Source organism: Delphinapterus leucas, chromosome 3 (assembly GCF_059928025.1).
Source record: "Delphinapterus leucas isolate spDelLeu-1000000601 "Yukka" chromosome 3, BTC_Dleu_Yukka2, whole genome shotgun sequence".
NCBI classification, from domain to species: Eukaryota; Metazoa; Chordata; class Mammalia; order Artiodactyla; family Monodontidae; genus Delphinapterus; species Delphinapterus leucas.
Window position 1 is genome coordinate 118,758,749 of NC_143131.1, and position 22,339 is coordinate 118,781,087.

General features: G+C 43.4%; 2 protein-coding genes across 4 annotated transcripts; both read left to right on the forward strand.

Annotated features, from left to right (window-relative positions):
* Positions 1 to 86: 86 nt before the first annotated feature.
* On the forward strand, positions 87 to 8,112 carry HARS2 (histidyl-tRNA synthetase 2, mitochondrial). Of its 3 annotated transcripts, none has more exons than XM_022588997.2 (13): positions 87 to 363; positions 1,572 to 1,646; positions 2,049 to 2,168; positions 2,278 to 2,373; positions 3,068 to 3,193; positions 3,299 to 3,406; positions 3,666 to 3,764; positions 4,085 to 4,178; positions 4,505 to 4,632; positions 4,725 to 4,967; positions 5,131 to 5,247; positions 6,436 to 6,582; positions 6,999 to 8,111. In XM_022588997.2, exons 1-13 carry the CDS (start codon positions 256 to 258, stop codon positions 7,056 to 7,058), a joined length of 1,521 nt encoding a protein of 506 aa, XP_022444705.1. In that variant the 5' UTR covers positions 87 to 255; the 3' UTR covers positions 7,059 to 8,111. The 3 variants fall into 3 exon arrangements, with proteins under 3 accessions (XP_022444705.1, XP_022444704.1, XP_089765495.1); XM_089909369.1 differs by having other exon boundaries at positions 166 to 363; positions 1,493 to 1,646; positions 6,999 to 8,110; XM_022588996.3 differs by lacking the exon at positions 1,572 to 1,646 and having other exon boundaries at positions 151 to 363; positions 6,999 to 8,112.
* Positions 8,113 to 8,641: 529 nt separating this feature from the next.
* Positions 8,642 to 14,049, forward strand: ZMAT2 (zinc finger matrin-type 2). The gene is made up of 6 exons (XM_022588998.3): positions 8,642 to 8,674; positions 9,006 to 9,099; positions 10,320 to 10,443; positions 11,688 to 11,761; positions 12,212 to 12,357; positions 12,991 to 14,049. Exons 1-6 carry the CDS (start codon positions 8,657 to 8,659, stop codon positions 13,132 to 13,134), a joined length of 600 nt encoding a protein of 199 aa, XP_022444706.1. The 5' UTR covers positions 8,642 to 8,656; the 3' UTR covers positions 13,135 to 14,049.
* Positions 14,050 to 22,339: the final 8,290 nt, after the last annotated feature.

Genomic DNA, 22,339 nt, shown 5'->3' on the forward strand with positions numbered 1-22,339 from the left:
CGAGGGCCCGCACGCCTAGAAAGCCACCACTCAGTACAACAATCACTTCCGGCTCCTACCGGAAGTGCGGGAACTGGGCGGGAGCCTGAGAGGGCTGGAGCAGCCCTCCGGAATTCGGGAGGTGTAGAAACGCTCGCCTCTTCTGTGGTGCTCGGGCTTCGCCTCTTCAGCGCCCTGTACCCTTCCTGGGGTCCTATCTGCCTCTTTCCTAGGCCCTTTGCCTCGTGTTCCGGAAATCCTGCCTCCTGCTGCACGATGCCCCAGCTCGGACTCCTACATGGGAGGGCCTGGGCTGTGCTGTTTGGCCAGCTCCGGCGACCGCCCGGTGCTGTATGCATCAGGGCCGTCCATTCTCATAGCCAGGTGAGCCAGACTGAGATAGCTCTGGTCTGTCGGGGCAGGATCTCCAGGTCTGAAAGCATAGACTCGCGGCCTGTACTCCCGCAGTATTAACAGTCGGTTTTTTATTGAGTGCCCACCATGTACCAACACAGAGCTAAGGCCTTTTAGGATGCTTTGTCATTTAATCATCATAGCAATCTTGAGATGTTGGGGTTATTATTTCCGTTTTACAGTTGAAGAAACGGAGGCTCCAAGGTTAAATGACTTATCTATGGCTACATAGTAAGGGAGCATTTTAATATAGGTCCACAGTCCCTTATCTGAACCTTTTGGGATCAAACACATTTAAATTTTTTTAAGCAAAATATATGAATATTCCCACTAAGTGAGATGACTAACGGCCATAAGTAGAGTGAGTTCACATTAGAATTTACCTCAAAATTTTTAGTTTTCGGAGATTATGGATTCTTAGGAGGGGTTGTGGGCTTCAACTGCTGTCCTTTGGAGCACAGAATCTGCCAAAGTATGAACTACTACACGCTCTATATTTCTGGAAGGGCATACAGCCTGCTGGGGATAATCAAAATCACAGATTCTGTTTTACCTTGGGAATGACACTTTTGTGTTCCTAGTAGATGCTTTGTGCTATCATGAACAACAGAGCTCAGATCTTTTGTTATTTGCAGTCACAGCATCCTACCAGTCGGCTTTTTTTTTTTTTTTCAATCAGGAAATCCATTCCTTTTCATTCCACAGGCATGTTCTGTGTTCTTGGGCTGTTTCTCTTCTGTCTTCCAGTTACTTTTTCCCTATCTCCAAACCTAATGACCATTACTACCTTATTAACAATTCTTAGTTTTTGCTCTTTGAGTAGGAACTGAGAACTGGAGATCGTACTAATCCCTACTCCTATATGGTTAGTGGTGGTAGTCTTGGGTTGCTTTGTGACTTCCTTGTTTTTTGCTGGTTAAAGTTTTTCATACTTTTAAAAACTCCAATTATAGTGAGGAAGTTTGTATGGTAAACATCTGATCCCATGTGTATTACATATATGTTGCAGACACAACTGGGTTTTTGGAAGTGGGCTGAGATTGGGATAGATAAGATAGTGTTCAGACTCACTGTTGCTCAGGGCCAACAATATTTTCAGGTTGGTGGTACACAGGGCCAGAGATACCACAGGTTTGGCCAGTATTGAGAGGAGCCATATCTCACATTTCTTCTGCCAGGTTGCGGAGGCAGCGTTAGCAACCCAACTGAAACCACATCAAGAGAAATCAAATTTTATTATCAAGACCCCAAAGGTAATGCCCTTTGCCCCACCCTGTCTGTTAGAGTGCCTTGGAGTTCTGCCCTGTGCTTCTCTTCCTGACCACTTTTAATGTTTTTGTTTTTGTTTGTTTGTTTGTTTTGGCTGTGCCGCATGGCTTGCGGGATCTTAGTTCCCCGACCAGGGGTTGAACCCAGGCCCTTGGCAGTGAAAGCGCAGAGTCCTAACCATAGGACCCCCAGGGTATTCCCTATTTTTAATTTTTCACTATTTCACTAATTCTTCACTATTCTTGAGATACTGGATGGGGCTCATAGTCATCTGAACTCAAAGAGATTTCAACTCCAGACCTTAGATTATAGATATAGTTTAACTCTTTGTCTTAAATGGACTTGTCTTTGTCTTTGTTTTCACTCTGGCTCCTTTTGGTTTCTAGGGCACCAGAGATCTTAGTCCCCAGCAGATGGTCGTGAGGGAGAAAATTCTTGATATGGTTGTTAGCTGCTTTAAACGTCATGGAGCAAAGGGGTTGGATACCCCGGCATTTGAGCTAAAGGTAAGAGGAGAAAAAAAATGCAGGAACCCCATTTCTTTCCCAAAGGGCTTCTAGCCTATGTTCTGGAGTCCTCCTTTTAACTGTGGCACTTTCTGTTTGACCCCTGCAGGAAACGCTTACTGAGAAGTATGGAGAGGACTCTGGGCTCATCTATGATCTGAAGGATCAGGGTGGAGAGCTATTGTCCTTGCGCTATGACCTTACTGTATCCTTCTGAGTACGGCAGCCTGACTGACCTCTTTCCAAACCCAGAGGTCATTCTCTGATAACGGGACAGGAGTGACTCTGGGACCCTATAGGTTCATTGGCAGCAGCCTTTACTTCAAGTTTCTTCCAGAAGGCAATTCTGCCAGCAGAGCCTGGCCTGGAGCTCTGTCATTTAAGTTTATAGTGTGTCAGAATCCCTTGAGGAAGCTTGCAAAAATACAGATTCTTGACCTCTAGCCCCAGGTTTTCTTAATTCTGTAGCTGGAGTGGTGTTCAGAAATCTGCATTTTAAATAGGTACCTGGATAATTAAGATGCAGGTGGTCCTTGAACACTTGAAGAAACATTGATATAGAAGTTGTAGGCAAATCCAGGTTCTGAAGCTTGACTCTTCTGAGACAGTTGAGACTTGATCTGAATGGGAGGGAATGGCCCAGACTTGAAGTTCTTGGATCATTTCTATCTCTGCTTCCCCTGCTTTCTACCAAACTTGCAGGGATTCCTTCATTTGACACTATTCAGTGTTTATTGATTGCTATGCCTTGGTGATAGTGGGAAAGGAGACAGAGAAAGTCCTTGTTCTAATCCTAGTGGATGAGATCCAGTTGATAGAGGCCCAGTCCTCCCTAATGTCTTTCCACTGGGGCTAAGCTCTGGATGTAGTATTCTTCCTCCTTAACCTATTTGTGTGAGGTCCCTTTTGCTCGTTATCTGGCCATGAATAAAGTGAAGAAGATGAAACGCTATCATGTTGGAAAGGTGTGGCGTCGGGAGAGCCCAACCATAGCCCAAGGCCGCTACAGGGAGTTCTGTCAGTGTGTAAGTGACCTGATGGAGGCAGCGTGGTTTGATAGTTCTGGGGACCACAACCTAGGAACTGGCTGCTCACTAATTTTTTTTCGCCCGTCTTTTTCTTTGCTGTAGGACTTTGACATTGCTGGTCAGTTTGACCCTATGATCCCTGATGCGGAGTGTTTGAAGATCATGTGTGAAATCCTTAGTGGCTTGCAGCTGGGGGATTTTCTCATTAAGGTGAGGCCAGAGCCGAGGACTGAGGGGAGAAGTCTGGATTTGGCCTAATGCTGTTTGAAAACATAGGTGACCCCAGCCATTAAGCCTGTAGCTCTAGGACTTTCTTAGTACAGGTGTTGCATTTTATATCTATATCTATATAGTCACCCTGTGGAATTTCCTTTCTATCCCTTTTATGAGTCAGGCAAGTAGGGACTGCCATTGTTTTGAAGGAGAGGTCATTCATAACCCACTTGGGTCACTTCCATTGAGTTCACAGGTCAATGACCGGCGGATTTTGGATGGGATATTTGCCGTCTGTGGTGTTCCTGAAAGCAAGTTCCATGCCATCTGCTCCTCGGTAGACAAACTAGACAAGGTAACAAAGAAGACATGCTTCAGTAGATCCTATCAGAGTTTCTGCCCTGCCTTCAAATCTATATATACCTTTAGAGGAAAATAAGGAGATGGTGGCTGGAAGTGAGCTATTTCTGGGAGGAAGGTAAGGAGACATTCTGAAACGAGACCTGAGTTTTGCTGTGCAGTGGAGATTATGGCTGGATTTCCTAAGCTGCCTCTGACTTTGCTGAGTAGAGTGTTAGCTACTCGTGACATACATAATGAATGAAATGAGATGTCCTTTTCCATTAAGAGAAAGAAGGATCTTGGGGCTAGGCTAATGTTTGGGTGTTTGTGCAGATGTCTTGGAAAGATGTGAGACATGAGATGGTGGCAAAGAAAGGCCTGGCTGCTGAAATAGCTGATCGAATTGGGGATTACGTCCAATGTCATGGTAAGAATCAGTGTTTTCAGAGGTACATGATAGAACCAGAGTGAGGGTGATAAGTGTATAACTTCTACGTCTGAAATAGCTCCTTTTCATAAATGTGCTAAGTTCCAGAGCCTGGTTTTAATTTAATAACCTTTTTACTTACTGTAACCAGTTATGTCTTTAGGTGTCAAAGATGGAGGCAGAAGAGGAGCATCTGGTCATATGTGATCAGGATCTTTTTTTTAAGAAAATGAGGAGGACTAGCTGGAGCATATGAGGGATAAATTTGGATGAAACACATCTGGGTGTATAACACAGACATTATTTCTCCCCACATGTCTCCCCAGGAGGGGTGTCCTTGGTGAAACAAATGTTCCAGGATCCCAGATTATCCCAGAACAAGCAGGCCCTAGAGGGCTTGGGAGACCTGAAGCTGCTATTTGAATACCTGACTTTATTTGGAATTGCTGAGAAGGTAAGCTGGGTAGGGAGTGCACCTCCTGCTGTGTCTAGGGCTCTCAGGGTCCTGAGTCTTGTCTAAGACTGACTATAACCTTGTCCCCACAGATCTCCTTTGACCTGAGCCTGGCTCGGGGCCTGGACTACTATACAGGAGTGATCTATGAAGCGGTGCTGCTACAGACCCCAGCTCATGCTGAGGAGGAGCCACTGAATGTGGGCAGTGTGGCTGCTGGTGGGCGCTATGATGGGCTGGTGGGCATGTTTGACCCCAAAGGCCACAACGTGCCATGTGTGGGGCTCAGCATTGGGGTGGAGCGGATCTTCTCCATTGTGGAGCAGAGGATGAAGGTAGGTCCTCGGTAGGGTTAGAGTGGGGCTGCAGACCTTAAAAACTCTCGTGTTTCTGGAAGTGCAGTTGGACTGTTTTTCTGATGATTGTTTTTGTTTTTTTTTGAATTATTGGTGCAAAGGAAGTTTTTATTAGTTTTACCTTCTCTCTCTCTTTTACTAGACTTTTGGTGAGAAGATACGGACCACAGAGACCCAAGTGTTTGTGGCCACACCACAGAAGAACTTTCTCCAAGAACGGCTGAAGCTAATTGCAGAGCTTTGGGATGCTGGGATCAAGGTATAATGGAGCTAATATCCAAAACATCTAGGTATATGTGGAATTCATGCACCAGGCCCAGTTCTACCTTATGCCTAAGGTGGAACTCAAGATCTTTCTAGTCTTCACTAGTGTGTCTTCTTAGGGTATGAGGGTGAGCTACTTACTTATTTGGATATGCCTGCTCCTTGGGTTTGAGTGGTATGGTCACTTCTTTTCTTTTTTTTTTTTTTAACATCTTTATTGGAGTATAACTGCTTTACAATGGTGTGTTAGTTTCTGCTTTATAACAAAATGAACCAGCTATACATATACATATATCCCCATATCTCTTCCCTCTTGCATCTCCCTCCCTCCCACCCTCCCTATCCCACCCCTCTAGGTGGACGCAAAGCACCGAGCTGATCTCCCTGTGCTATGTGCCTGCTTCCCACTAGCTATCTATTTTACTTTTGGTAGTATATATAAGTCCATGCCACTCTCTCACTTTGTCCCAGCTTACCCTTCCCCCTACCCGTGTCCTCAAGTCCATTCTCTATGTCTGCATCTTTATTCCTGTCCTGCCCCTAGGTTCTTCAAAACCATTTTTTTTTCTTTTTTAGATTCCATATATATGTGTTAGCATACGGTATTTATTTTTCTCTTTCTGACTTACTTCACTCTGTATGACAATCTCTAGGTCCATCCACCTCACCACAAATAACTCAATTTCGTTTCTTTTTATGGCTAATATTCCATTGTATATATGTGCCACATCTTCTTTATCCATTCATCCGTTGATGGACACTTAGGTTGCTTCGGTATGGTCACTTCTAAGTCCCCTATTCTTTTTTTTAAAATTAATTAATTATTTTTTGGCTGCATTGGGTCTTCGTTGCTGCGCGCAGGCTTTCTCTAGTTGCGGCGAGTGGGGCCTACTTTGCGGTGCGTGGGCTTCTCATTGCGGTGGCTTCTCTTGTTGCAGAGCACAGGCTCTAGGCTTGCGGGCTTCAGTAAGTAGTTGTGGTACGTGGGCTCAGTAGTTGTGGCTCACGGGCTCTAGAGTGCAGGATCAGTAGTTGTGGCGCATGGGCTTAGTTGCTCCACGGCATGTGGGATCTTTCCGGACCAGGGCTCGAACCCATGCCCCCTGCATTGGCAGGCGGATTCTTAACCATTGTGCCACCAGGGAAGTCCCTAAGTCCCCTATTCTTTCTTAACCCTTTTCAGGCAGAGCTGATGTATAAGAACAACCCTAAACTACTAACTCAACTGCACTACTGTGAGAACATGGGCATCCCACTGGTGGTCATTATTGGTGAGCAAGAACTGAAGGAAGGGGTCATCAAGCTCCGTTCAGTGGCCAGCCGGGAGGAGGTGAGTGGGGGCAGGCAGAAATAGGAGGGACCAAGTGTTTCTACTTTTCTTAGATTCTTTAAGAAATATATATCTTTTGGCTGAGAAAATATCTCCAGGGTTAATCGTGATAGAGATGAATGAGCACCCACCCTAGGCAACCATTATAGCCGATGACTGGTTGGGTGGGCAAAAGGACAAACAAAATCTCTATGGGTATTTCAAGACTCATCAACAAAATAGACATAGATCAGGTGTTTGAATCCCTTTAGTCTTGAGGGCATACATTCTCCAGGTCAGGTTGAAGCACATACTCCTCCCTACTGGTTGCATAAGTAGTGGGAGCAGTTGCACAGTTAAATGAATCCAGAAAAGTAGTGGCTAAGGAACTAGTATCACTCTCTAGTTTGTCACATGAGAGTTCTGTTATGTTTCAGGTGGCCATTACACGGGAAAATCTTGTGGCTGAAATTCAGAAGCGACTGTCTGAGTCTTGATCCTTGCCTGAATGCCATCTGCTGCTCTTTGTAGAAAAGGTTTCATCTAGGACTGACTTCCTGAGGGACTTCATAACTGCTGGCCAGGATTGGTGACAAGTGCCTCTGCATCCTTCATCCTTCCTGGGTACAGAACTGTAGAAGGCCCTGAGGACTCCTGGGCTAGTGTGAGCAGCTATTCTGCATGGGCGCAGATGGCTGGTACGTGACAGAGACATGCTCTAACATCCGAGGCAGATGGCAGGTTTGAAATGCCACTGAGTGCTGCCAACAGGTGCTGAGATGGTTGCTATGAGCAAGTCTCTGGGAAAGTCACCTCAGGTTGAGAGGATTCTGACCATTGAGATCAAAAGTCAAATACTTAGCCTTCCGCTCTGGCTTCTGAGCCAGTTTCTGGGAAGTTTGTCCATAACCTGCCCTTGGCCTGTCCAGGGAGTTTTTGGGAGACAGCAAAGAGTTGGGCAATGACTGTCTTCTGTTTTGTTTGAGGACAGAGCTGCTATCCCAAGGGCATAGCAGTGCCCATATTGATGTGGCATCTCTCTAGCCCATCCATTGTTAATAATAGCAGGGTGAGGCTGTCTGTTTAATAATCTTGAATGTTGAACTTAGTAAGTGACCTGACAAGATTGAGATCTGATCTTTTGAGATTTTGGAGACCATTACCTGTGCCAGAATCACTGCTCTGACTTCCATGTCCTGCCATGGAGGTGCCTGTTCTAGAAGTGGTTGTATAATATATTAAATAAAATATTAAATATAATAGTTTGGGTAATTTGTTACCAAGGGATTGGTTTGCATAGGCCATGGAAAACGCTTGAGTGTACACTGGAGGATTCTGTGAGCTAGGAGTAACCTCCCTGGGGTGATGTTTCTGTATTCAGTGAAGGGAGCAGCCACAGTTCCCCTTCCCCCCCAACTTGGAGATACAGTCACGTCACTAAATCAATGTATAGTGAGATATCTGCTAGAGTTCTTCACCCTAGAGTGTTGTTGATGACCGACCTTCCCAAGTCCCATCATGTTGATTAAACTGTGCACTATAGATTGAATGACTGTTTCTCAGCTGAAGGAAAAATGAGTTAACCAAAGTTTGATAGCATTGCTTCAAGATAAAGAGACAAGCCGCAAAAAGCGCTTTGCATATGTGCGTTGGAAAGGCTGCAGCCTTTACAAACAGTTCAGCGCTCTTGGGGCCATATTTTTAGTGCATCTAGAGCCCCTATAACGGCGCTTCAGCCTTAAAGAAGGTTTGGAAATTCTTGGCAGTGCACGCAGGTTGATTAGATTAGATCAGAGAGCACTGATCCGAATCTCATTTTCCTCTTTGGTTAAAAAGACAAGTTGAATCTACGCTTGTTTTGAAAGCCACGGCAAAAACGTTTCCAGGCGCCCTTACTTCCGTGTTGCTTCAAACTTTCCTTGCGCATGCGCTATTTCTTGGGGCGGGGGCGGGGCCGAAATCCTGTTTTAGAAGCCCTCCAGTGCTTAGCTCGTTCAGAACACGAGAGTCTAAGCTTATTGGAGGCAAGCTTGCTTTACGGCTCAAGGCCACTTTTTACGGCATTTTCCGGCTTCCCATTCACTTCGAAGTGAAGATGGCGTCGGGCAGTGGGGTAGGTGTTGTGTGTGAGGAGGCTTGGGGTGGGGGGGTCGGGGGTGGCTTCTCGGCGCCGAGTATTCTGCACCCGATTGACTTCCCGACACCTCCTCGCAATCTAATGGCCCCAGTTCAAGAGCTTCTTCGTAAGGCCCTGGTACAGGGTCAGTGGAATCGGGGAGGGCTCTGGTTGGGGTCCTGAGGCAACCTCAGCCTCCTGGTGCTGTCCGGAGAGGCTTCGCTTTCCCCAGGTCCCGGGGCCGCCTTGGCAGCGAGGACGCGCTTCCGTTTTTCCAGGAGTCGGACACGATTAGCGACGAATCTCAAGCGCTTTTTCCTCCCCCCAGACAAAAAACTTGGACTTTCGCCGAAAGTGGGACAAAGATGAATATGAGAAGCTCGCCGAGAAGAGGCTCACGGAAGAGAGAGAAAAGAAGGATGGTGGGTGCCTTCTCCATCAAGTGCTAAGTGTATTATAGAGGCGATGCAATGGTTGGAGAGTGGGTGGGGAGTTGAAATGCGCTGTTCTCATTTCTTGTGTAACCTTTGGCAGAGCATTGCCTCCCTGGTCCTCAGTTTCTTCAGGTATGAGAGCGAGGAGATGGACTGAAGTGCTTTTGAGGTGCTTTCCAGCTCTGTGATTCTGCTTCCTTGCCTTACCTTTGTTTGGCTCATTTCGTACTTTCCTCAAGTACAGAGAAGAGAGTGGGATCCTTACTAGTGACAGAAGAAGGAGTATTTTGCTGCTTTGTATTATTGCTTTTGAAGAGCAGCAGGGAACATGGTATTGTTTAACCTAGCGCTTAGTGCTGTTCTCTGTGCGTTATACTATGTCAGGGAGTTGGTGCTTCTCTCCTAGAGAGTCCACTGTATAAAAAGAAACGTCTTATTTTCTCATCTGTTTTCAAACTGTACATTTTTCTTCTGCTTTACTTCTACACCACGTTGCATAATCTAACTTTTGGTTTTTATGTAACTTGTACAATAGTACTTGACATATAACAGATATTTCCTAAATGTTGGTCCCCCTTTAAAAGTCTTCCCAGCTTTCAGAAGATTCCTTTCTGTTTTATGCTTGGGATATCTGTTTGAAAGCACTATTGAGTGGTCTTACTCTTCTTTTAAAAGGTTGCTTTTTGTGAAAATTCAGAGCTCCTCCCTTCAATTCAGTTAGTTAATGAATAAAAAACATTGCTTTTAGGGGCTTCCCTGGTGGCGCAGGGGTTGAGAGTCCGCCTGCCAATGCAGGGGATACGGGTTCATGCCCCGGTCTGGGAGGATCCCACATGCCGCGGAGCGGCTGGGCCCGTGAGCCATGGCCACTGAGCCTGCGTGTCCAGAGCTTGTGCTCCGCAACGGGAGAGGCCACAACAGTGAGAGACCCGCGTACCGCAAAAACAACAACAACAACAAAAACACATTGCCTTTAGACTCGTTGGATTTGAAGTGGAGGAAAGATGTAGAGAGTTAAGGATTGCTTGTCATTTTTTCTGTGTTGAGCTTCTCCTTAGCTGCTGCTAGAAGTGACTGTTGTGTCCCTTGCTTCAGGTTTCAAAAAGACATGAAAGTAAACCTCAGGATTTTGGATTTCATGTGTTTCTTTTCCTTTCTGGTTAAGGAACTCTAATAATGAAGGGACTTCCTTCCCCATTATATTTCAGGAAAACCAGTGCAGCCAGTCAAGCGAGAGCTTCTCCGGCATAGGGACTACAAGGTGGACCTGGAATCCAAACTTGGGAAGACAATCGTCATTACCAAGACCACCCCACAGTCTGAGATGGGAGGGTGAGTGGCTTTTCATCTTTCTCTGCAGCCAGGAGTAAGTCTAATAAACTGCGTTGGTTTTAGGAAGTGTTGAGCAGTGTACCTGGCCTTAGAATAACAACCTTGTTTCCTGTAATTCCATCCATTGTCCTCCAAGGTCTCAAGTTAACATAATAGTGTCTCTAAGAGGGGTCACTCTGTAGGCATCTTCATATTAGCACTGTAACTACTTCTTAATATCTTAAAAGGGATTATTTGTTCTCCTGCCAGAGGAAGAAATGAAGAAAAGGACTACTGAGGAGATGTCTAGGGGAGAAATTAGGTGAAGCTAGAATGGAGCCCAGGAGCTGTTGATGGTGAATAAAGGGGGTTGAGGTTCCAGACTGGCTGCAAAGGTTGTAGCTGTTTTGGATTTCCTGGTTGTGCACCTTCCTCCTAGACCAAGACTATAACCTTTAGGAAGAAGGGTCCCACAAGAACTCTTCATCTTTTTGCTCACCGCTACCTCTCTGTCCAGTTAGGTTTTCCAGCAGGAGCATAATACAGATAACAACGAGTGACACTTTTCTGAGCTGCTTCTCTGAGTAAATCCACTGTTGTCCTTCCTCTTTGTGTTAGTTATCTATTGCTATTTAAATTAATACATTAACCCAGTATTTAGCAGCATAAAACAATGGATAGCTCACAGAATCTGTGGGGAAGTAACCTGGGAAAGGTTTACCTAGGTGGTTCTGGCTCAGTGTCTCTCACAAAGCTGTCATCAAGGTGTCTGCTGCGTCTGCATTCATCTGAGGTATAAGTGGGGCTGGAGGATCTGCTTCCAAGCTCTGTCACGTGGCTGTGGTTTGGAGGCCTCAGTTCTATGCTCCATGGGCCGCTCCATAGTGCCGCTCACAACAAAGCAAGTGACTTCCCCAGGGCACGTGATCCTCGTGAACAGACTAAGACAGAATCCATGTTTTTTCATAACCTAATCTTGGAAGTGACATAGCATCACCTTTGATACATTCTATTGATCACACAGACTAACGCTTGTGCAAATTGGGAAGGGCCTATATAGGGTAGGAATACCAGGAGTGTGGGATCATGGTTGGGGCCATCTTGGAAGTTGGCAGCCACACTCTTCCAAGAGCCAAGGCTTTGTGGAAATGAGGATGCTTCTTCTAAAAAGAAATTTTACCTAAAAATAATGAGTTTTTTGGTTGAAAACGATAAAATCCTTACAACCAGATGTGTCCATAGTGCTATTTCTTTCTGTTTTCTAGATACTATTGCAATGTCTGTGACTGTGTGGTGAAAGACTCCATCAACTTCCTGGATCACATTAATGGAAAGAAACGTAAGACTTGGAGGTAGTTTGTGATTGGGGCTAGATTTGAGTTTTGGAGGTGGGGTGCGGGAAAGGGTAGTTACTATTGGGCCTCTGTTTCAGTGTCTGGGGAATTCTCTAGTTGCTTCAGCATAAGTCATTCTTTACTTCATTATTTAATGTTTCTGGAGTCCATGAGGTGAGTATCTGTTCTAAGCTGTCAACAAGCCTAGACCATGGTCTTCTCCAGGGTCCAGCTGTCCCCACTGGTGTGCATCTGCTCAGTAAGGGTAATTGAAAGCTGCTTATATCTTGTTATCTGGGGCTGCTGCCAGGGAAGGTTTTTTTAGCCCTAATTATTTTTACTGTGTGTTTTATGAGTCTGTTTTTTTTTTTTTTTTTTTAATGTCAGGAAAAGACTTTTTGAGGGACTTAGGATGTCTTAACAACCTTACCTTCTTCACTGTTGACCCTACCCAGATCAGCGAAACCTGGGCATGTCTATGCGTGTAGAACGTTCCACTTTGGATCAGGTGAAGAAACGTTTTGAAGTCAACAAGAAGAAGATGGAAGAGAAGCAGAAGGATTATGATTTTGAGGAAAGGATGAAGGAACTCAGAGAAGAGGTAGGCTCTCTTCCTCATTCCACTCCCATCCCCAGAGGAGAGTTATATCTCCTGAATTTCTGTACATTAAGGGGAACATTTATTGCCCTTGTTTGGGACTCTCATAATCTGAAGGAAATGGCTCTAAACCTATCCTTTTTTTCTGGACTCTCTGGGCCATACTTTTTTTTTTTTTTTTTTTTAACTACAGGAGTGATTAATTAAATGCACCTAGTCCCCAGCAGGCCCGTGGAACCAGGCTGACTGGGTCAGCATTCTGTTTCCTTCACATACTGGCTGTGAATCTTGGATAAGCTATATAACCTCTTTGTGCCTCTGTTTCCCCATATTCAAGATCTTAGTATATAATATACATAAAGCACTTAGACCAGTTCCTGGCTTGTACTCTATGCCCCAGAATGTTAGTTCCTATTATGTGGCTTTACTCCCATCGCGTTGTTAAGAACTAGAGATGAACTGGGATGTCGGATTGAGAAATGCTTTCCACAGGCTAAAACTTCTCTTTCTTGTCCCTTATGATCTTTACTGTGGCTTTTCCTCTGCTCTTGAAATTTTACTTGTCTTTAATTATTTTATTCTAAAGATAGAATTGGCTCATGAGTCTGAACTGATTCTGAGTGATTTCCCTTCTAGGAGGAAAAGGCCAAAGCCTACAAGAAAGAGAAACAGAAGGAGAAGAAAAGGAGGGCTGAGGAGGACTTGACATTTGAGGAGGATGATGAGATGGCAGCTGTGATGGGCTTCTCTGGCTTTGGTTCCACCAAGAAGAGTTACTGAGGCTTTCTATGCTTGGCTTTTTGCCAGGCCTAACTTTGTGTGTGTGGGCGTCATCTTTTGGGAGGTACTGGGGAAAGTCCTTAAGAGTGGCAGTGGGGAGGGCTAGAGGGTAGGTGTTTGTGGTTTCCCTCTACCTTGGGAGAGAGCACAGGATGCAAAGGAATGTGCTGTGGCATGTTCCTTCAGCCTCAGTATTTCACTGGAGACAGAGGACGTCTGATCATCTGAGTTCCCAATAAAGAAAAACCACCTCTTCTGAGGCTGCTTTCCCGAAACTCCCCTTGCATCTTTCCCTCTTCATCTGTCCATCTCATCTGAGCATCCTACATTTACCCTGTGTTCTGCCTTTGTTTTAATTTTTACTCTTGCTTAGCCTACAGCAGAAGGGTTCTCTGGGTCCCCAGTTTCCAGTTGATAGCATATCCTTGACTGGCCCCTCCTTTTGCCATTCTCCCCCAGTCCCGCCCCGTGGTTCTCCGGCCACCTGTGCATGCATGTGTACTTCTGCCTGGGTCATTGGTATGTGCGGGTGCGTGTGCATGAAACTGTCACATAGAGGGAGCCTAAGCTAGAGCCTCAGGAGCATTGCTGCCTTGGGGCCTGGTGTTCTCAGCTTCCTCAGAGCATGTAACAGGAAATTAAATGGGATGAGTGTTTGGTGTGGTTTTTGTCTGGTGAGTTTTTTAACCTTTGTTCTTCATATGTACACTGTTCAGCTTTTCCTATTTGTTTCATTTTATTGAGGATTACTCTGTTTTTGTCTTCCTTGTAAGCAGGCTCTTGGAAGAACCTGTTTGATGCAAAAAAGAAAAAGGAGAAAACCTCGTATGGGAGCCCTTGGGTCTCAGAGGCTGTTCAACATGTATAATAAATAGCATTGACTGGGCCTATTTCACATTTGGTGGGAACATCCCATATTCTTCCCTGTGTATTGTTTTTTCTTCCCCATACTTATTCTTCTCCCTTCATTTGAGCCCTGTCACTTTTTTTCTAGGTGCCTTCAACACGAGTTATACTTTACTCTGATGTGATCTGTGTCTGGAGGAGTTTGAATATAACTTTTCCTGTAATTTTAGCCTCCTTTGATCTTCTGTTTCTGGAACAGCAGAGCTCAGGGTTGAAAACTTAGTGATTTCCTAACTCTCTGCAGTTAGGCTAGGCACAGGGTTACTCGGTGTTTGCACTGTTGACATTTTGGCCTGGGTAATTCTTTGTTGTGGAGGCTCCCTTGTGCACTGTAGGGTGTCTAGAGTATCTCTAGCCTCTACTCACTAGTTGCCAATAGCACCTTCTCCCCAAGTTATGACAATGAAAGATGTCTGTGTCCCTGGAGGGGGGCGGGGCATAATTCCTCCCCCCCAGCCCCACTGAGAACTATTGAGAAGCTGCCTTGCCTCAAGTTGGGTCTAACTTGAGAATTAGATGGTGCAGACTGGCTAACTAAAGCAAAGACAACTTTGATGTTCCCTACATCAGGTACTGTGCCAGGCCCTAGGGATGCAGATGGAAAAAAGAAGTCAGTTCCTTAAAGTAAAAAAAACAAATGGTAGTTACACAAGCTTCAAACAGGTGAATTGTGTAACAACTTTAGTTGCTTCTGTTCCTTGAAAAGTGGGCTCTGCTTGGGCTAACAAGGCTGCTACCATATGGCTTGTTGACATTTTCTGCCTTATCTAGCCCTTTGGACACCTTTATGTAGCATCTGAACCACTTGTGGGTCCCCCAAAGCACCATACTCTTTCCTTTAGACTTTTGTGCAAAATTCCCTTGCTGTTAGGCATCTCTTTTGCTGACTTTTCTTTTTTTTTGGGAGGGGGTGAGGGGCAGCATGCTGTGCGGCTTGTGGGATCTTAGTTCCCTGACTAGGGATCAAACCTGAGCCCTCAGCAGTGAAAGCGGAGTCCTAACCACTGGACCACCAGGAATTCCCTGCCTAATTTTATTTCTGATGCTGAATCTTGCCAATGGAAACACTGAATGTGCCCTTATCTACTGGTTCAAGGACTGGCTCAAAATTTCTCATACAATATTCGTTGGCCAGTTGCGGACATATTAGTTGGTGCTTTCCTTGGCAGGATTATGTGTTCTACAGGTCTTTGGGTAAGAATCTACCGTAGTCAACTGGGTCCTTTTGTTCCCCCTGTCAAGGCAGGCTAGAGAATGTAACAATGAGCTGAGTTCCTTCCGTGGTTCAGTGTTCATTCTTCAGGTAGCTAATTCAACTTGGCTTCAAGTGATTTCCCTCTTTGGTACCGGTGGAATCTGACTTCTGGTCATCTCTACTAAAAAGCAATTCTGAAGTCCATTTTCTCTAAATTCTCTTGGGGCTGGCAGGTGGTTTGAGTTTCCAAGGGGTCTGTCTAGGTCATGGATATTTGGAGGGGTTCAAGCTGGTGAATTAAAAAAAGCGGGGAGAGGAAGGAGATGGGATGGAAATTTAGGACCCCAGAGCAATCCTAGAGAACTCCAAACTCTGGAAGAGAAGCTTTATTGATGTTTGCGGTCTTTCTAAAAATCCAAGGAAATTTTGCATTCTGGTTGAGTCATATGCCTGTGACCGGCCTACATGAGTTCGTTCAGTGAGTGCTGAGATGCTGAACATGTTCTAGGCCCTGGTAGTATCTTCTGGGACAAGGCAACAAGGTCCCAAGTGTCACGGAATTTACATTCTGGTGGAATTGCCAGTTAAAGTATTTAGGGAACAAAAGATCTGTATGGCTTCAGATTTTGTGACTTCAGGCGTCCCAGGGCCTCTCACATCTCTCCCATAACCTCCAAAAATTTAAATGTGAAGTCTTTAATTCAGCAATTCTACTCATATAAGTATCCTAAAAACAGACTTGCTTATGTGTACATATGCATACAAGGATGTTTACTGCAGCTATGTTTATAACAGTGAAACATTTAAAATAAAACCGGTACATTTATACTTGAGTATAATGCAGCCATTACAATATATATGAATTAGATCTAGTGTATGTACTGACAAGATCTCCAAGACATTCTGTTAAGTGTAACAGAACAATACCCAACAACCCAATCCCCAATAAGCCCACCCTTCACCCCTGCCAGTCAAAACTATGTTGTGTGTACAGTTAAATACGTAGATTGAGGGAAAAAACTGGAGGAGTACACACTGAAATCATAGTCATGGTTAACTGGAGAAAAGTAGGAATTGTGGCTGTTTACAGTATACATGAAAGGAATAGGGTGTTTTTGTGCAGTTTAGAATTTTTTAAAAATAGTAACAGAAGGAGTGACATTATATGACACCTGGGAACTGTATAACACCTGGGAGAGGAGCTGTGGGGTTTAGCTGCAAAGTTCCAAGATAAGGCCTGAAGTAACAATTAGCAGCTTGTAAAGATTCCACTCTCCCGACCCAAGGCACTATGAAAGTTGTTTAGACCACAGAGTGAGCGGCCCTGTGTGGTTGTCGGGAGAGCGTAGAGGCTGGACCAGAAGTCCAGAGACTGGTGGACCTGGTGACTGCCGCGTGGTAGGAGGGAATAAGCCCGGAAGCAACTGCGGAAGAGCTCACTAAGAGGTAGGGGAGACCTGGGTCCTTCTCACTGTTGTGTGTCGGCAGATGGGCACTCTCAGAGTGTCTGGACTGGGGGTGGGGGAGCACGCTAAATCAGCCTGGATCGTATCTGCTCTGGTTGGTTTGTTGTGACGCACCTCTTTCTCAAGAGCCAAGGGGATATAATCCAGAGCCCGAGGTTGGGCTGGCTATAGCTCAGCGGTTCCTTCGACCGCATCGTGATTCAACCACCCTTCCGAGAGTGGTTCGAGACCCGCGGGCGCTCTCCAGCTCTTTTGCCCCTGTCCCAGCCTCTTCATTTTCCCATTAATCCCTTTTGCTGTCCCGGCCTTCTTCATTTTCCTATTAATCCCTTTTGCTATACCAGCTTTCTTCATTTTCCCAGTGATCCCGCTTCGAGAAAGCATTTTGAGACTCCTCCTCTGACGAGAGCACCAAAGCGACCAGGTTTCCAGCAGGTGTTCAGCTCCCATTCGACTAGGAACCAGGGTTCGTTGGAGAAATGGCTGGTGCTAGGACTGGGGCAGGAAATACAGAGATGAGCCTAGAGCATCTTGGATTCACCTAGTAGTTCCAGGAAGGAAGTGCTAAAAAAACAACCTACCCCCCCACCAAAAAAAAAAAAAAGAAAAACCCACTTACTTTTAAAATTACTTTTGATGTTAAGTAATGTTTGCGTTTTTGTTCCAATAGTTATCAGTTATACTTGTATTTTTTCTAAGTCCTCAAATAACTTTTCCATAGGTGGGCTGTATTATTTCGTTTGTCAGCTCTATCTTGACTGCCTCCTATTACTTATATAAAGATCAATTATTTTATTCCATTTTTCCCTTTCCTCCCTTCCAGTTTGAGTCATATTGTTTTTAGAAAACAATTTGCATACTCTTTTCCCACCCTTGTCACCACCTTTATTTTAACTTGCAGATCTACAACTCATTAGTATATTTAATACTCACCATCATGATGAGTATTAGTTGGGTGAAACTCATTCTATAGTAGATTCCTCAAACGAGGCTCCTGAGTACAGTATTGTGAGTTCTTGCATATTTAATACTGATTTTTTATAGCCTTGGTACTTAAAGGACAGATTGGCTGGATATAAAATCTTGGTTCTCACTTCTTTTCTTTTCCTTCCTAAATGATTTGGTCGTTTTGCCTGAGGCCCAGAAGATTTTTTTCTTTCAAATATAATTGATTTTCTAAGATACCTCACAGTTGACCATTCCATATCAATTTTCTTTGGTCCTTGGGAGACCCTTTCGATGTGTAGATTGAAGTTTTATTTCCAGAAAGTTTTCTTGAATATTAACATCGGTTTCATTATTTTGTTTTTCTTCTACAGGGACTGTAATATATACTGGATCTTCTAATTGACTCTCTATCTAGCACTTTCTCTCTGATCCTTCTTACTGATTTCTTAATTTTATTTTTATTTTCTTGGCTGTTTTAATTCCTTCTGTCAAAACCAGTTATTATATTTTAAGTAAAATCTCTTCCCCTTGGACATCTTATAATTTAGTCTTTTTTTTTTTTCCTGAGATGATTTTTCTTTTTGATCAGTTTCTTTTGATTTTGACTAACCCTTGTCTTATATCTTTTTGGTTTTGTCCATTTTTGTTCTGAGTTATTTTTCTGATTCACAGTATTTTTTCATATCACCAAATGACTGTTTAAGATGATTTAAATCAGGTTGGAGTGTTCTTGTCTCATGGTTAGTTTTGAAAAAAAATTATTCTCTTTTTTCGTTGTCTTTATATAATATTATACCTACTATTTTCTGTTCATTTTGAAATGTCTACTATCCAGTTTCAGCAATTGCAAATGAGGCAGGCAGTTGGGTGTTTTATCAGGTTTCCTAGTTTGAGAGTGCCCTCTTCTGTTGGTAGAATGTAGTGCATTTTTTCCAAATAGAAGGCACTTTTTTGCGAGTGGAGCCCAGGTTGATGTGTCTTCTGATTTTGTGACTCTCTTTCATTTCCCTGGTAGTCTTCATTTTCACTCCTTGTTTCCTTCTTTCTCTTCACCATCAAGCCCTCAAGGGATACCTGCCCTTCAAATCATCTCTTTCCTCTGGACAAGATGCCTTTCAAAGATTTCCGTTTCCGGTCTCATTTTCAAGAATTTCTTTTAGAGTCCTCAATTCCTCTCATCCACCAGGTCTGAGACCTATTGTCAGCGTTTCTCCACTCAAGCTGGGACTCTTTTTCTGGTGGTGACTTTATCTGTCTTCCACCATTGGTAGGATTCTGCTGCTCTCTAATCTTTACCATCTTGGCCTCTCTTCAGTAGCATGGCTTTGTAACTGGATCTGCTGATTTGGGTTGTATAGTTACCAGTTTATATATAAAATGAAGTTTATAATATTCTCTGTCTCCAAATTATGCTGCAGTCATAGGTGGTTTTATTGTTTGTTTGGGTTTTTTTTGCTGCACCAAATGGCTTACCGGATACCTTAGTTCCCCAACCAGGGATTGAACCCGGCCCCTGGCAGTGAAAGCACCGAGTTCTAACCACTGGACCTCCAGGGAATTCCCTAGCTTTCCTTTTTGTTCATTTGTTTGTTTTTAGGATGGGTGGAGAGATTCAAATTTAGGTCGCTGGCATTCTGCAGGAACCTGGAAGCCAGGTCATTTTTTCCTTAAACATTTTTTTCCTTCCAGTTTTATTGAGATACAGTGGACATAGAGCACTGTATAAGGTTAAGGTGTACAGCATAATGATTTGACCTATGTACATCATGAAATGATTACCACAATAAGTTTAGTGAACTTCTACATCTCATATATATACAAAAATAAAAGAAAACGGAAAATTTTTTTTCCTTGTGATGAGAACTATTAGGATTTACTCTCTTAGCAACTTTTATGTATAACATAAAGCAGTATTAATTATATTTAACATGTTGTACATTACATCCCTAGTACTTTTTTGTCTTATAACTGGAAGTTTGTGCTTTTGACTGACTACCTTCATCCAATTCCCCTCACTCCACCCCTGCCTCTGGTAACTACAAACCTGACCTCTTTTTCTATGAGTTTTGTTTGCTTTTGAAGTATAATTGACCTACAACACTATTTTATTTCCTGGCGCACAACATAGTGATTCAACATTTCTGTACATTACAAAATGATCACCACCACCATAAGTCTAGTTACCATCTGTCATTATACAAAGATATTATATTATTATTGACTATATTCCCCACACTAAACATTTCATACCCGTGACTCATTCATTTTGTAACTAGAAGTTTGTACCTCTTAATCTCACTAACCTATTTCCCACATGCCCCTGCCCCACTCCCTTCTGGCAACCACCTGTTTGTTCTCTGTATCTATGACTCTGTTTCTGTTTTGCTGTGTTTGTTCATTTGTTTTGCTTTTTAGATTCCACTTATAAATGAAATCATAGGTATTTATCTTTCTCTGTCTGACTTGTTTCACTTAGCATAGTACCCTCTAAATCCATCCATATTGTCACAAATGGCAAGATTTCATTCTTTTTATGGCTTAGTAATATTCCTTTGCATATATATATATGTATATATATATATATAAAACCACATCTTTTTGTCCATCTATCAGTGGGCTCATAGGTTGCGTCCATATCTTGGCTATTGTAAATAATGCTGCAGTGAACATAGAGGTGCATATATCTTTTTGAATTGGTAGGGTTTTTTTATTTTTGATAAATACCCAGGAATGGAATTGCTGGGTCATATTGTAGTTCTGTTTTTAATTTTTTGAGGAACCTCCATACTATTTTCCATAGTGGCTGCACCAGTTTACATTCCAACCAGTAGTGCCCCAAAGTTCCCTTTTCTCCATATCCTCACCAGTATTTGTTTCCTGTTTTTTTTTTATAATAGCTATTGTAACAGATATGAGGTGATATCTCATTATGGCTTTAATTTGCATTTCCCTGATGATTAGTGATGTTAAGCATGTTTTCATGTACATGTTGGCCATTTGTATATCTTCTGTGGAAAAATGTCTTTTCAAGGTATCTGCCCATTTTTAATTTTTTTTTTTTAATGAGTTGTATGAGCCACTTACCTATTTTGGATATTCACTCATCAGATGTATGGTTTCCAAATATTTTCTCCCATTCTGTAGGCTGCCGTTTCATTTTGTTGATTGTTTTTCTTGCTGTGCAGAAGCTTTTTAGTTTGATGTAGTCCCACTTGTTGATTTTTGCTCTTGTTTGTGCTTTTGGTGTGATATCCAAAAAATCATTGCCAAGATCTATGTCAAGGAGTTTTTACCCTATGTTTTCTTCTCAGAGTTTAATGGTTTCATTGCTTACATTTAATCTCTTGGTCTACTTTGAGTTAATATATGTGAATAGTGTAAGAAAGGCGTCTAATTTCATTTTTTTGCATGTGAATATCCAGTTTTCCCAGCACCATTTATTGAAGATACTATCCTTTCCCCATTGAGTATTCGTCATTCCTTGTCAAAAATTAGCTGACCATGTAAGTGTGGGTATGCTTCTGGGTTCTTAATTCTGTTCCATTGGTCTGTATGTTCGTTTTTTTTGTTGTTGTTGTTGTTGTTTTTGCGGTACGCACCTCTCACTGCTGTGGCCTCTCCCGTTGCGGAGCACAGGCTCCGGACGCGCAGGCTCAGCTGCCATGGCTCACGGACCAGCCTCTCCGCGGCATGTGGGATCTTCCTGGACCAGGGCACGAACCCGTTGTCCCCTGCATCGGCAGGCGGACTCTCAACCACTGCGCCACCAGGGAAGCCCAATATATTGAATTTTTTCAGAAATTTTTTGCATCTATTGAGATGATCACATTTTCTTTCATTCATTTTATATGGAGTATCACATTTATTGCTTTGCATATGACAAACCATCTTTTCATCCCACTTGACTTTTTTTTTTTTCGTCATGCCTCTTGGCTTGTGGGATCGTACTTAGTTCCCTAACCAGGGATTGAACCCCCACCCTCAGCAGTGAAACCACAGGGTCCTAACCACTGGATGGCCAGGGAATTCCCCCACTTGATCCTTTTAATGTGCTGTTGAATTCAATTTGTTAGTACTTTATTGAGGATTTGTGCATCTGTATTCATCAGGGATATTGGTCTGTAGTTGTTTTTTTTTTAACATGTTTACTGGAGTATAATTGCTTTACAACGGTGTGTTAGTTTCTGCTGTATAACACAGTGAATCAGCTATACATATACGTATATCCCCATTTCTCCTCCCTCTTGCATCTCCCTCCCACCCTCCCTATCCCAACCCTGTAGGTGGACACAAAGCACCGAGCTGATCTCCCTGTGCTGTGCGGCTGCTTCCCACTAGCTATCTGTTTTACATTTGGTAGTGCATATATGTAGATGCCACTTTCTCACTTTGTCCCACCTTACCCTTCCCCCTCCCCGTGTCCTCAAGTCCATTCTCTACATCTGCATCTTTATTCCTGTCCTGCCCCTAGGTTCTTCACAACTTTTTTTTTTTTAGATTCCATATATATGTGTTAGCATATGGTATTTTTTTTCTCTTTCTGACTTACTTCACTCTGTATGACAGACTCTAGGTCCCTCCACCTCACTACAAATAACTCAATTTCATTTCTTTTTATGGCTGAGTAATATTCCATTGTATATATATGCCACATCTTCTTTATCCATTCATCTGTCGATGGACACTTAGG